This window comes from Podarcis filfolensis (genome assembly GCF_964270895.1).
Source record: "Podarcis filfolensis genome assembly, chromosome: 8".
Taxonomy (NCBI): domain Eukaryota; kingdom Metazoa; phylum Chordata; class Lepidosauria; order Squamata; family Lacertidae; genus Podarcis; species Podarcis filfolensis.
In genome coordinates this window covers 79,469,513-79,482,866 of record NC_139611.1, presented here as the reverse complement: position 1 = coordinate 79,482,866, position 13,354 = coordinate 79,469,513, and the positions used below count along the sequence as shown (strand labels likewise).

Genomic DNA, 13,354 nt, shown 5'->3' with positions numbered 1-13,354 from the left:
GTCAGGGAGGGTGGGCAGAGAGGGGCACTGAATTTCACAGGCTGATTTGTGGCAGCAAACTTCCAGCAACTTTATAGAGTTGCTTGCTCATGCAGCAGAAAATCAGGGTGATTTTGCACATTTATTTCATACCGAGGTTTCCAACCACGTGGTTAGAAAAAAATTTCCCACGCTGAATGCATATTTAATGTATAAATATGTCCCCCAGTACATGGTTTCTCCAACTTAGTGTTTTTGGACTACAGTTCCCATCATCCCTGACCACTGGTCCTGCTAGATAGGGATGATGGGAGTCGTGGTCCAAAAACAGCTACAGACCCAAGTTTGGAGAAACCCCGCCCTTGTATATGGGTGGCCAATGTGATGCTCTCTAAATGTTGCCAGACTACAACTCCCATCAGCCCTGACCTTCGACCATGCTGGCTGAAGCTGATGGGCCCTGGAGTCTAGCAACATCTGGGAGGAACCCTTGTGGGCTGGATGTAGCAAACACTCAACTGGCAGCCACAGGTCTCAGTATCACCCTCTGGTTGGAGACTCCAGAACTACAGCAGATAGCAGTTCTTCCCATAGTGAATTATTGTCCATTTTAATCACACTATCTTTTGTAGCCCCGGAAAAAGAATGAAGTACCCACTGCTCATTCATTATCTCCACAAATAAGACCGGGCCTGTGCCTGGGGGCTTGTCCACACTTCTGCTTGTCATGTGCTTTGAAAGCACTGAGAGGTTCCTGCCACCCCCGTCTCACTCCTTTCCCAGGGATAAACCCGCTCTTTAGCTCTAAATCGGAACAAATGGCAATCCCCAGAAAACCCGGTTGCAGTTTGCTCCAATTCAGCGCTAAAGAGTGGTTTTCCCTGAAGGAAAGCTGTGGGAAAGCCCTCGGTCAACACATGCAGCAATGTGAGGTGACAGAGTGGTTTTACAGCTTCAGACTTCAGTTGCGGGGATGCCATTCCTGAGCACTCTTTCATGCGAACAAACAGAACAAAGCCCTCCCTGCAAGAAAAAAGCTAGGAAAATATTTTAGTCGAGCCCAGTTCCTGTGGTGCTAGCTTTCTACTTGCAGGGAGCAAGTACAGGAACGCAGGTGCATTAAAAAAATCTGATCCCCTGTCACCTATCACATTTTGCTCTGTGTCTAGACAGGCCTTCATCTGAGGGCAAAGAACCAAAGAAGCAGCACTAGGGCCTGAGCTTTCGGAGGAACCGGAAAGACAGTGATAGGGCAGTCATGGTGCCCTACAGAAGAAGGGCATGCTGTACATGCTCACATGCACTTGTCCTCTTTCAGCAGCCCACACTTTTGTGCTTTTGGTTCCGACAGAAGATTCCCTGTCAGATGATATACTACCGAGAGATAAGGGGGTTGTGGGTCTTCAGGAAAAGGTCTGGGAGAAAGAGACCCCACTGGGTTCCACCCCAAGGAGCCGTACCCTATTAATGAGCTCTCCCACCATGCCAGTCCAAGATCCATTTGGCTCGGGAGCCCCATAGAGCCCGTCGTCCACCAGCTTAATCTGGAAGCGAAATTTAAGGATGTCGGCGAGTTCGTGGAGCATGTCTACACAGAAGCCCTCGTACTGCTCTGTGCCGGACAGCTCCTGGAAGTTTGCACGGCGCATCACGTAGGGGTTTTCCTGTAAGAGGGGACAGGGAGACAGTGAGTAACAGCCCCTTGCGTTAGGGAATAAGTTCTAGAAGAAAGTTTGCAAGGAAGTTTCACCAAGGCCTTGTTCCATTTCATAGCCTCCGACATTCCTCAGATGAAAATAAGTACATTTCTCACTCCTCGCAGCTGACTCAACTGATGGCAGGCTGTGTCACCCAGGAGGGGGTGGAGGGCTGGGTGAGGGCAGACCGAGGTTGTGGGCAATGCCCCTTTTCACCCTCCACTGCGGGCCACCGGCACATCTTGTGGCAGTGAATTCCTCAGGTTAAGCATGTGGCGTATTCCGAAACTTTTGTCAGTCTACATCTACAGCTAAGTCAGAATAGCCCTCTACAGAGGAGAGAAATGTTGGCTTATTTCTTTTCAGGAGGAGGAGAGAGGGGAACTACCCTGGTTGGTGAAGCAGTCGCCTTTCCCTGCCTTCTTCAAACGAAACAAAACAAAGCCCCGCTCTCACATTCTCCACAAAGCACTTTATTCTCCTCCCACAAGGCACTGGGGCTGCGCTACGTGTTGACCGCAGCCATAGCTCTGTCTCAGCGCCTTCTGTGAGGAGGAGAATGGCAGCCAGACACCCTGAGGAGCTCTACACAGCAAGGAAGCGCTTGTTAAAAAATGAAAAGAAAGACAGAAAATAATAAAAGAGAGGCATTCACCTCCCCCCCACAAAAAAAACTCTACTCAGCGCCAAACTGCACTAGTTCAGATCACACCAATCCTGAACCAATCGGCTTACACTGAATTACTATGAGTTCCAGTGTAATAATGTTTTGATCATGTCTTCTCCTTAGACCAAGGGCAGCCAATGCTGTGGGCTCCATCAGCCCTGACCACAGGCCATGCTGGCTGGGGCGGATGGGAGCTGTAGTCCAATGGCATCTGGAAGGTGCCCCATGGGCTCCTCTTGCCGCAGACCAGGTGTACAGGAGAACAGGTCCTTTAGACCTTTAATCCCAACCCCGCAAGAATTGGGATCCATCAAGCCAAAATGGCGCTCACTGGAGCTGGCCAATGCACAGTGCCTTCCAGATCTTGTTGGACTACAACTCCCATCAGTTCCTGCTAGCATGCGGAATATTCGTGGATGATGGGAGCTAAAGTCCAGCAGAGGACCACACTGGCAATGCACCACGAGCTGTGTACGGCAGCCCACAAGGAACTCCATACTCCTCCTGTTTTGCTTCCAGCTTGAGACTGCTGCATCGAAGGGGTGTATTATGCGTAAAAGGTAAAGGGACCCCTGACCATTAGGTCCAGTCGTGGCCGACTCTGTGGTTGCGGCGCTCATCTCGCTTTATTGGCCGAGGGAGCCGGCGTACAGCATGACTAAGCTGCTTCTGGCGAACCAAAGTAGCGCACAGAAATGCCGTTTACCTTCCCGCTGGAGCGGTACCTATTTATCTACTTGCACTTTGATGTGCTTTCGAACTGCTAGGTTGGCAGGAGCTGGGACCGAGCAACGGGAGCTCACCCCATCGCGGGGATTCGAACTGCCGACCTTCTGATTGGAAAGTCCTAGGCTCTGTGGTTTAACTCGCAGCGCCACCCGCGTCCCATATTATGTGTGTGACTACAATATATGGTATGCAGGGTTTCCGGGATCAAAGCTGGAGCAGACCGACAGATCATTAGGCTCCCTGTCATCAGGTGCTCTATTTCTTCTGTGCCAGGGCAGCTTTGACAGCCGTGCCAAAGTGGAGGAATCTCAGCAGGGGTTGCGCTCCTTCCTCTTGCGTGACAAACCGAGTTTGCGAAAATTCACTCCCCGACACAAGTCGAGGAGCTCAGCGCTCTGGATCTGGTCGCTTGCGTCCCACGTACAAACTCACCGTCTGTCAAGCCCAGAAGACTCTCAACTTGAATTTGATATTAAAGGCCAAGGGAACCCACACTCCCCTCCCTTAACAAAGCCCGGCAAAGGCGGGCAGTGAGCTTACTAAGATGGTGGTGACCGTCAGATTCTTGTTGGCAAGGCTCTCTGAGATGTTGATGTCCAGCGTTGTGGCGTTCATGGCAAGAGTCCTGTTGGAGTACCACACCCCGATCTGCAAATAAGAGGAAGTGTGTTAGAGGGTCTCACTAGAAGAGGCAAGGGGAAGCTTTTCCAGCTCAAGGCTGCATTCCCTTCTGTGCTGGGCCCGGGGGTAAACCCAAGCAACGCGGTCCAGGTCCGGTCCCGAATCCAAGGATTCCGCGAGGAGTCAGTCCAACAAGGCCAAGGCAAGTCACAAGGCAGGAAACCAGGCTAGGTCAGGCACAGGGTCTCAGGCAGGTTCCAGCAGCAATTTTGCTCCCGCAACCTGGGGCAGGGTCTGGCAGCCTTTTATCTCTGTTGGGGTAATGACCCCCCGGTGACTCACCTCCCTGTCTTGCCCAAAGGCGAGCACTCCTCCTGTGAGTACTCAGGTCTCTCCTCTCAGACCTGAGTCTCTGCAGCTCGGGAGATGTTGGTGGGTTACTAGACCCAGAGGCCGCCTCAGCCTCTCCTGGCCCAACTGGTAGTGAGGCAGCTGTATGTGATTGCCCAGCAGAGGGTAACAAGGTAATCCCCGCATCTGGAGCCAGGGCAGGCTCAGGCCCCTGACTCAGCCCAGCTGGTGCTTGTTGAGGGGAACCTGTGCAGACTGGGGCTCTTCAGAATCAGGCCCCAGACTCGGTTCAGATGCCACCTGAGTCAGAGGATCCGGTGCGGACGGAGACTCCTCCGGTTCCGAGTCCGAGCCCAAGTCCCAGGCCATCACACCTTCTGGGAAACTTCCCAGAGTTGCCAGGGTGGGTGGGACTAGAAGGACAGGTGGGCAGAGCAATGAATGCACAGCCATACTTCCCTTGTCCTCAGTTCAGGCGCATAAGAAGCATTACCGGAGTTCCATCACACATTCCAGCCAGGCAAAAAACAACCAAGGAGGCTGTGGCCTGAAGAAAGGGGTGCAGCCTGAGGAGAATCCAAAGGGTCAGACCAAGTGACCTGGAAGGCTGCATTCGGCCCCCAGGCCCCCAACCCACCCCTGAGCTGGACTGTTTTATCAGCGGTGTTTGAAATTAGCTAGGTGCCAGGTGCGTTTTGTGACTGGCACAAGTTTGGTCGCAACCGCGTGGAGATCTCTGGGTGCCAGGCTGGCGACTGAGAGAAGCAAAACGTCACTTCGAGAAGGATCTGAAGCTTGAAGGATCTCCCTTGAAGCTAATAATAATAATAATGATAATAATAATAATTTATTATTTATACCCCGCCCATCTGGCTGGGCTTCCCAAGCCACTCTGGGCGGCTTCCAAAAAAATATTAAAATACTGTAGTACTTCAAACATTAAAAGCTTCCCTAAACAGGGCTGCCTTCAGATGTCTTCTAAAAGTCTGGTAGTAGTTGTTCTCTTTGACATCTGGTGGGAGGGCGTTCCACAGGGAGGGCGCCACCACCGAGAAGGCCCTCTGCCTGGTTCCCTGTAACTTGGCTTCTCGCAGTGAAGGAACCACCAGAAGGCCCTCAGCGCTGGACCTCAGTGTCCGGGTAGAACGATGGGGGTGGAGACGCTCCTTCAGATATACTGGACCAAGGCCGTTTAGGGCTTTAAAGGTCAGCACCAACACTTTGAATTGTGCTCGGAAACGTACTGGGAGCTTGAATTAGTTTTACTCCAGATTGTTCTATTTGATGTTTTAATGTGTTCTGAACCTCTTTGAGGTTTGTTCTTTAAAGCATAGAGCAGTATAGAAACGGTGACAGGGCCTTGATAGACACTGAGGAGTGGATACTGAGGAGTCGTCAGCGGGAGAAGTGTTGGAGACAGACTTGGTAGAAGGGAAGCAGCGATCTGGAGGAATCTGTGATAGCCAGGAGACAGAGTCAGAGGCCTGAGAAGCTGCAGGACTGGAGAGTGAAGAACAGTTGAAGGAGGAGGAAGAGAAGAGGCCTTAGAATTCTGCACATAGAAACTTGAGAAAAAACTGGGCTCCTATCTGGAAACCTGGCCCGATTCATTTCGCTTTCTTGCAAGATGAGCACACAGCGGACTTCAACCTGTAGCCCCTCAAGGCTACAGGAAATGACCCAACAGGAGTAGATGATTTGCAGCTGAGGAACTATAAATGCATATTCTGAACTGCATGATTTGGGTTGCCTTTGCTCAGAACCTGGACTCGGAAGGGAAGGCCAGTTTTAATGATAACCCCCCACTTACCTCCCGGTGCCCATGGCGGGCTTTTTCCAGGATGCGCAAGGTATAATTGGTTCTCTGGCCCTTGCTGTTGAACTCTACACGCCCTGTCAGCCCGTCATACTCTACCTGGCCAGGGATGGAGAGACAGAAATGGGGGTTGGGAGGGAGAAAAGACAGAGAGGGAGACAGGAAAAGAAGGGAAGACAGTGAGATATGACCAGCCTGCGGTGAAGGTCACAACCAGCTTGTGGTAGCCAGCACTGGATTTTTACACCCCCCCAGATTCATCAATATATGTGAACTATGGGTTCCTCTCTGTACATCATTTTAAGACAGTGTGTGCACATACGGAGGTTATCAAAGATGCAATGTGCAGATTTACTTTTTGAAATTAAATTACTTCCCCCCACCCCCAGTGTAACTGAGTCTGCTCCAAATTGGCTGAGCAGGTGTGATGTGGGGAAGCCTGGAGAATGAAGTTGCCAGAGCTCTGGCTTTCAATCGACTGAAATGTGCCCTTCCTTCCCATCCATTGGCTAGGGCTGCAGTGACATCATGGAATGCTTGTGAACATTCCAAATTCTTCAGGGGGGGGGGATTTTGCAAAACAAAGGGCCTACTTACAGAAGGAGCTGTTTAATGATAGCAGGCATAGTTACAGGGAGGCAAGGCACACACAGGCAGCAGAAAAGGAAGGAGGGCACAGAGTGATGGGAGGAGGAGATAAAAGAGTCTGGTAGGCCATTTTGAGAGACCAGGCTATTAAATCTCAGCTACCCACCAAGGTGCAGTTTGGAAAGTTGAGCAGTAATGTATCATTATCTCTGCAGCTGCATTATAATACCCAAGCATGCTCAACCAAGAATATTTATAAAAGGATGAATCTGACCCACCCCACTAAAGGGCGAGAAAACTCACTACTCTCCCAATTAACCAACAAACGCCTAGGTACCGTATTTTTTGCTCTATAAGACACACTTTTCCCCTCCTAAAAAGTAAGGAGAAATGTGTGTGCGTCTTATGGAGCGAATGCAGGCTGCACAGCTTTCGCTGAAGCCAGGAGAGTAAGAGGGATCGGTGCGTACCAATCCCTCTTGCTCTCCTGGCTTCAGGGATAGCCACGCAAAGCCTCCTGAGCGCAGCCGGAGCGCTCCTGCCTCTTCACTCAAGAGGCTTTGCGTTGCTTTCTTGTTCCTTGTTTTCCTCCTCTAAAAACTAGGTGCGTCTTATGGTCGGGTGCATCTTATAGAGCGAAAAATACGGTAAATTGAAATGTTTTGCCCAGGCAATTAGAAGTAAACCATGTCGGCACCAGGTGTGCTTCCCTGGGGAGAACATTTCGCAAACAAGGAGCCACCACCGAGAAGGCCCACTCACACACTGCCCTCTTTTGCACCCCCTCAGAGGAAGCAGACAGAGAAGCATCTCTGACGGCGAGTGCAGTGTCAAAAAGAAAAGAATAAAAACAAGAAAAGAGGAGAAATCCACCACAGGGCCACAATTTCTGTCAGAAAACTTGGACCCCATTCTTATTTTTGGCTCAAACCTAGGCAAACGTTTGTGTCTGGGGCAAATATAATTTGCACAAGGCCTTAATCATAGTTAGGACCCTCTTCATACTGTGTAGGTGCCTTGATATTATAGGTAACAGCCTGCCCACTGCGAGCACAGCCACATCTCACCATGCGCAGGTAGTTCATGAGGCTGGTCCCATGCTGCCAGATGTTAGACGAGGTGCAGGCCAAGGGTTTGACCCCGATCTCCTGGCTGCGGTTCAGCTCTCGCACAGCACTCACCACCACGTGCACCGCATCGAACATCAGTGCCGCCGACAGCTGTAGGGGAGCAAACAGTTCAGCCAGTGTTTAATTATCAAGCAGCTCGGAGGGTGAGGGCACCTGTTATTATTATTAAAGGTAAAGGTAAAGGGACCCCTGACCATTAGGTCCAGTTGCAGACGACTCTGGGGTTGCGGCGCTCATCTCGCTTTACTGGCCGAGGGAGCCGGCGTACAGCTTCCGGGTCATGTGGCCAGCATGACTAAGCCGCTTCTGGCGAACCAGACTAGCACACGGAAACACCGTTTACCTTCCCACAGGAGCGGTACCTATTTATCTACTTGCACTTTGACGTGCTTTCAAACTGCTAGGTTGGCAGGAGCAGGGACTGAGCAATGGGAGCTCACCCCGTCACGGGGATTCGAACCGCCGACCTTCTGATCAGCAAGTCCTAGGCTCTGTGGTTTAACCCACAGCGCCACCCGCGTCCCATTATTATTATTAGTTTATTATTTAAAGCATCCCCTCCCCCACAGTCTTCAGGTGAAAAAACTTAAGATAATCCTAACCCTCTAAAAGACATGGCACAAAAGGAAAAGGGGCTGATGAGGAGGAGGGGGAAAAACAAACTCAGGCTCCGGTTCTCAGTTATGAAGTTCTTATATGTGTTCTTCCAAGCATGCCAGGGCAATGAAATCTCCTGCAATTGTTTCTTCCCTGGCTGACAGATGGAGCCAGGTTGCACTTCCAGCTGTCAAAGCGTTCTTTCTGGGCCTCTAGCCTATCATCTCCGTTCTACTCTTACTTCTGCAACTAGGCTCAAACATCTCTGCCTCTGCAAAGCTGGAGGTGGATGAAATGAGTCATAGTTACTGAGCAAGGATGGAATTAATGTGTTTCTCAAACGGACAGCCATGTATCTTAACATCAGAATTTAACATTCTGCATTAGGGACGGGCAAAACCCCCACCGAGAAACCTAATTAACCTTAATTGAAATTATTTTCGCTTTCCTAGAAATCACTCAGAAGTTTCGTCAAAGGAGGCATACCCAAACTCTTCTCAGAGTTCACCTTAGGGGGAAAGCCTGTGAAAATGCAAACTAAATCTTTAAATGCAAACTAAAAACTAATTTCATGGGGGAGAAATTCGATTCAATCCACATTTAAAGCTGAATCTATCAAATCTGAAACAACAGAAGAACCGAAACACAGCCATCCTTTGAAATTAGCACTGATTTGAATTTTGTGATCGAGTCCTCCAACAGACGGACAATTATTTTTAAAAATGCATAGGTTAGGTAAAAGTGAGCATTAAAAAAAATGATCATATCCATGAAAATAACATACAGAAATGCATTATATCAGGAGAAATTGCTTGCAAAAAATGTGTATAGGAGTCAAAACAGCATACACAAATATGTATTGCGGTAGGGGAAATTTGCACCAACGTTCTGAAGAATTTTTGTGAGGATCTAAATAAATAAATGTGTCACAGATTAGCTGCAGAAACGTGGAGAACCCAATTTAAGATTGGGAAAACGAGAAACCAGAAGGAACGAAATTGACATGTTCTTCCATCCCTAGTGGCCGGTCATTCTAGTAGAGTCACTTCACAGAATTTGGTAGGATTTCTCCTAGGCACATTACCCTTGTACTCTGAGTTGCCAGACTTACCGCAGGCCCCGGGTAAGGGCTGAGCTCACAGTTCTCCCGCCACGACATGTTGAGGCTGCGGACAAACTCCATGTAGAAAGGATGGCTGGTGTTAAACATGGAGAAGCCCAGGATGTTGGAGTGCTCATCCACAATCTCATCCAGGTGCAAGATTGGGAAATCCTGTGAGGAACAAGTCAGGAGGCAAAGAGAAGCAGAAGGAGGGGAGATGGTGAGCAGCAGAGTTTCACAAATCAGCGTATTTTTCCGTGTATAAAACGCCCCCTATTTTGGGGGACTCCAAATTAGGAAAATGGGGGGAGATTGCCCAGAGTTGTTGAGCTGTTTTTGGAGAGGATTGCCCAGAATTGTTCAGCATTTTTAGGGGGGATTGCCGGCAATCACACACCCGCCTGACCTATGCTGACACTCACACGCATCCCAAAAGAAGAAGAAGAAGAGTTTGGATTTGATATCCCACTTTATCACTACCCTAAGGAGTCTCAAAGGGATGCGGGTGGCGCTGTGGGTTAAACCACAGAGCCTAGGACTTGCCAATCAGAAGGTCAGCGGTTCGAATCCCCACAACAGGGTGAGCTCCTGTTGTTCGGTCCCAGCTCCTGCCAACCTAGCAGTTTGAAAGCACGTCAAAGTGCAAGTAGATAAATAGGTACCGCTCCAGTGGGAAGGTAAACGCCGTTTCCGTGCGCTGCTCTGGTTCGCCAGAAGCGGCTTAGTCATGCTGGCCACATGACCCGGAAGCTGTACACCAGCTCCCTCGGCCAATAAAGCGAGATGAGCGCCACAACCCCAGAGTCGGCCACGACTGGACCTAACGGTCAGGCGTCCCTTTACCTTTACCAAATTAGGAAAGTGGGGGGAGATTGCCCAGAGTTGTTGAGCTTTTTGGGGTGGCCTGCACTTGTTCAGCATTTTTTAGGGAGGACTGCCGGAAATCGCTCACCCGCCTGACCTACGCTGCCACTCACACACGTCCCAAAAGAAGAAGAGTTTGGATTTTATATCCCACTTTATCACTACCCTAAGGGGTCTCAAAGCGGCTAACAATCTCCTTTCCCTTCCTCCCCCACAACAAACACTCTGTGAGGTGAGGCTGAGAGACTTCAGAGGAGTGTGACTAGCCCAAGGTCACCCAGCAGCTGCAGGTTGAGGAGCAGGGAATCGAACCCGGTTCACCAGATTATGAGTCCGCCACTCTTAACCACTACACCACACTGGCTCTCTCTCGTCTGTCCCCTCGCCAGCAGAAGCCACCAATCGCCCACCCAATTGCCACAGCGACAGCAAATCAACACCAGCCATTGCCACAGCCACCAATAACACGCCAAATAGCCGCTGACAATCTCCAGGTCATGGCAGCAACCAATCCCACGTCTCCCCTATGTAAGATGACCCCCAATTTCTAACATTTTTTAAAAAACAAAAAAACGCCTGGTCTTATGCACAGGAAAGTACAGCATGCAGTCAAGTGTCCTGTGTTTAAGGAAATTGCAGGAGGCAGGGTTTCAGTACACCTGGAGTGCAATGGACTAACCTCACATGGAGAAACCTTCTTCCTGATCAAGAGACAGGAAAAGCAACAATGGTCTTCCTCACGCCATTTTTATTGGATTTTAAAATTACTTTAATCAGGTTATAATATTCTGAATTACTATATTTGCAGACGATGCTCTTTTGTGATTTGCTCATCTAACCTCTAGTTTATAATCTATTGAGTTACAATTATTATTATTATTATTATTATTATTATTATTATTATTATTGCTACCAAGTAGCTTTAATGAGACCACCGAGGGAAATCAAGAGCCGAAACGCATTTGGGTTTGGTTGCAGCTTGTTATTTTAATGGCTCGGTTTTACTGATTTTTTTTGTGTGCTCTGTAATACTTTATGAGCCATATGCATTCGGTTTTTAAACATCAGGTTTATTTATACTATTCCTGTTTGGAGATTATTATTATTATTATCATTTTGCTCTGGTTACAAAGAGAAATTCACATTGTTCATTTTAATTGGTGCTATATTTCATGAAAACATTGCATTGCGGTTTATGCATTACATTAGCTTGCGTGTGTGTTTGTGTGTCTCCCAATTTCTTCCATCTGTTCCTCATGCCAGTTCAGCTCGGTCTAATTCTTCAACCTGAGAGTTTATTTCTGTATATCCCCATCATACTTCTTTATATTTCCAACCCATTCATATTCCATCCTTAAAGAAGCTCACATCACTATAAATGGGTTTTTGTCATTTTAGCTTCACAACAACCCTTTGAGGTAGGATAAGCTGAGAGAGAGCGGGTTAGCCAAGGCTAATATCCAGTGAGCCCCAAGGCAGAGAAAGGACTGAACCAAGGTCTTATTGATTCAAATGCAACACACTATCCATTAATCTCCCTAGATACCCAAGATCTTCTTATGAATACAAAGTGGGCACTCTCTTGCAGCCTCTGACTCCAGAGCCTTGGAGTTAAGACAATGGCTGAAAGAAAGAATGCACCCTACCTGAGCTGATTTGGCAATGGAAAGGGGAACCAGGGTATTTGCCCAACACCAAGTCACACTACTTTGGGAGAAAAGCAATGACAAACCTAGACAGCATCTTAAAAAGCAGAGACATCACCTTGCCGACAAAGGTCCGTATAGTTAAAGCTATGGTTTCCCCAGTAGTGATGTATGGAAGTGAGAGCTGGACCATAAAGAAGGCTGATCGCCGAAGAATTGATGCTTTTGATTTATGGTGCTGGAGGAGACTCTTGAGAGTCCCATGGACTGCAAGAAGATCAAACCTCTCCATTCTGAAGGAAATCAGCCCTGAGTGCTCACTGGAAGGACAGATCCTGAAGCTGAGGCTCCAATACTCTGGCCACCTCATGAGAAGAGAAGACTCCCTGGGAAAGACCCTGATGTTGGGAAAGATGGAGAGCACAAGGAGAAGGGGACGACAGAGGACGAGATGGTTGGACAGTGTTCTCGAAGCTACCAGCATGAGTTTGACCAAACTGCGGGAGGCAGTGGAAGACAGGAGTGCCTGGCGTGCTCTGGTCCATGGGGTCACAAAGAGTCGGACACGACTAAACGACTAAACAACAACAACATTATTATTACAGTCACTGGCAGTGACTCTTGAATTGCAGGTGGGGGTCTCTCTCCTACCCCCACCCAGTGACACCAGGATTTAACCTGGGATCTTCTGCACAAGAAGCATGTGCTCAGAGCCACTGTCCTTCATCAAGAGTGCTCAGGGATGTACGGAGTGGAGTTAGCTGCTCTGGCACCCGGAGCGGCGAACATGCTGTGCACCCAGGGGTGGGGCTAGCTGCCCGCGGGGGCGTCGCGAGCGTCCCGGGGGGGCGCCACCCGCGGCAAGCGTCCTGGGGGGGTGCAGCACACGGCAGTCACCCCCCCAGGGATGACACCTGGGGCGGACCACACCCGCCGCACCTCCTTCCTCCATCAGTGGGTTTGTGTGGAACATGGTTGCAATGAAAATATGATCTAGTTGAGATTCTTGCAGTAAAGGGGTTGGACTAGATGACTCTTGGGGGTCCCTTTGAACTCTACGGTTCTATGACTCAATGAAACACTTTGAAACAAACAAAAATACACCCATGTTACTTCACACCCACACCCCCCCAATAAAATTCAATTGTTTTACGGTCGATCACTAATCAAAGTTACCAGTGCAGGCAAAACTGCACGGTGTCTATTTGCATATGTTTTGGGAATGTGTGAGAAAATTAAAATCTATTGATGCTCTCCATGTTATTGTAGTTTGAACAAGCCACGGGGTATGAATTCACAGATGGCGCTTTGAGGATTCCGTTAAAGGATTCGGAATGATCTTGATGTGTAGATAATGAGGTAGAAATGGTCATTAATCTGCTCACAGCTGCTAAAATACATTTATAGGGTGGGGAGAGTCTCTCTCTCTCTCTTTCCTTCTATGGTTTTATTTATTTATTTACTTTTCGAATTTGGGATGCAGCCACAGCAGTGAAACGTGCTTATCACATAGATGCTGCAGAAAATGAAATGTATAACGCTAACAACTTTGTAAAGACAATGGATG

General features: G+C 48.8%; 2 protein-coding genes across 2 annotated transcripts in view; one reads left to right on the top strand and one right to left on the bottom strand.

The window, feature by feature from the left end:
• Window positions 1–13,354, top strand: part of LOC310768641 (zinc finger protein 574-like) — a 290,700-nt gene that overhangs the window by 36,117 nt on the left and 241,229 nt on the right. The window lies entirely within an intron of this gene.
• Window positions 1–13,354, bottom strand: part of GRIK5 (glutamate ionotropic receptor kainate type subunit 5) — a 92,856-nt gene that overhangs the window by 20,763 nt on the left and 58,739 nt on the right. Inside the window, exons 8-12 of the mRNA XM_083626920.1 lie at window positions 9,287–9,448; window positions 7,516–7,668; window positions 5,855–5,959; window positions 3,613–3,720; window positions 1,440–1,643 (exon numbers count right to left, since the gene is read on the bottom strand). Of these exons, the coding sequence (XP_083483046.1) occupies window positions 1,440–1,643; window positions 3,613–3,720; window positions 5,855–5,959; window positions 7,516–7,668; window positions 9,287–9,448 (732 nt within the window). The remainder of the gene's footprint in view (window positions 1–1,439; window positions 1,644–3,612; window positions 3,721–5,854; window positions 5,960–7,515; window positions 7,669–9,286; window positions 9,449–13,354) is intronic.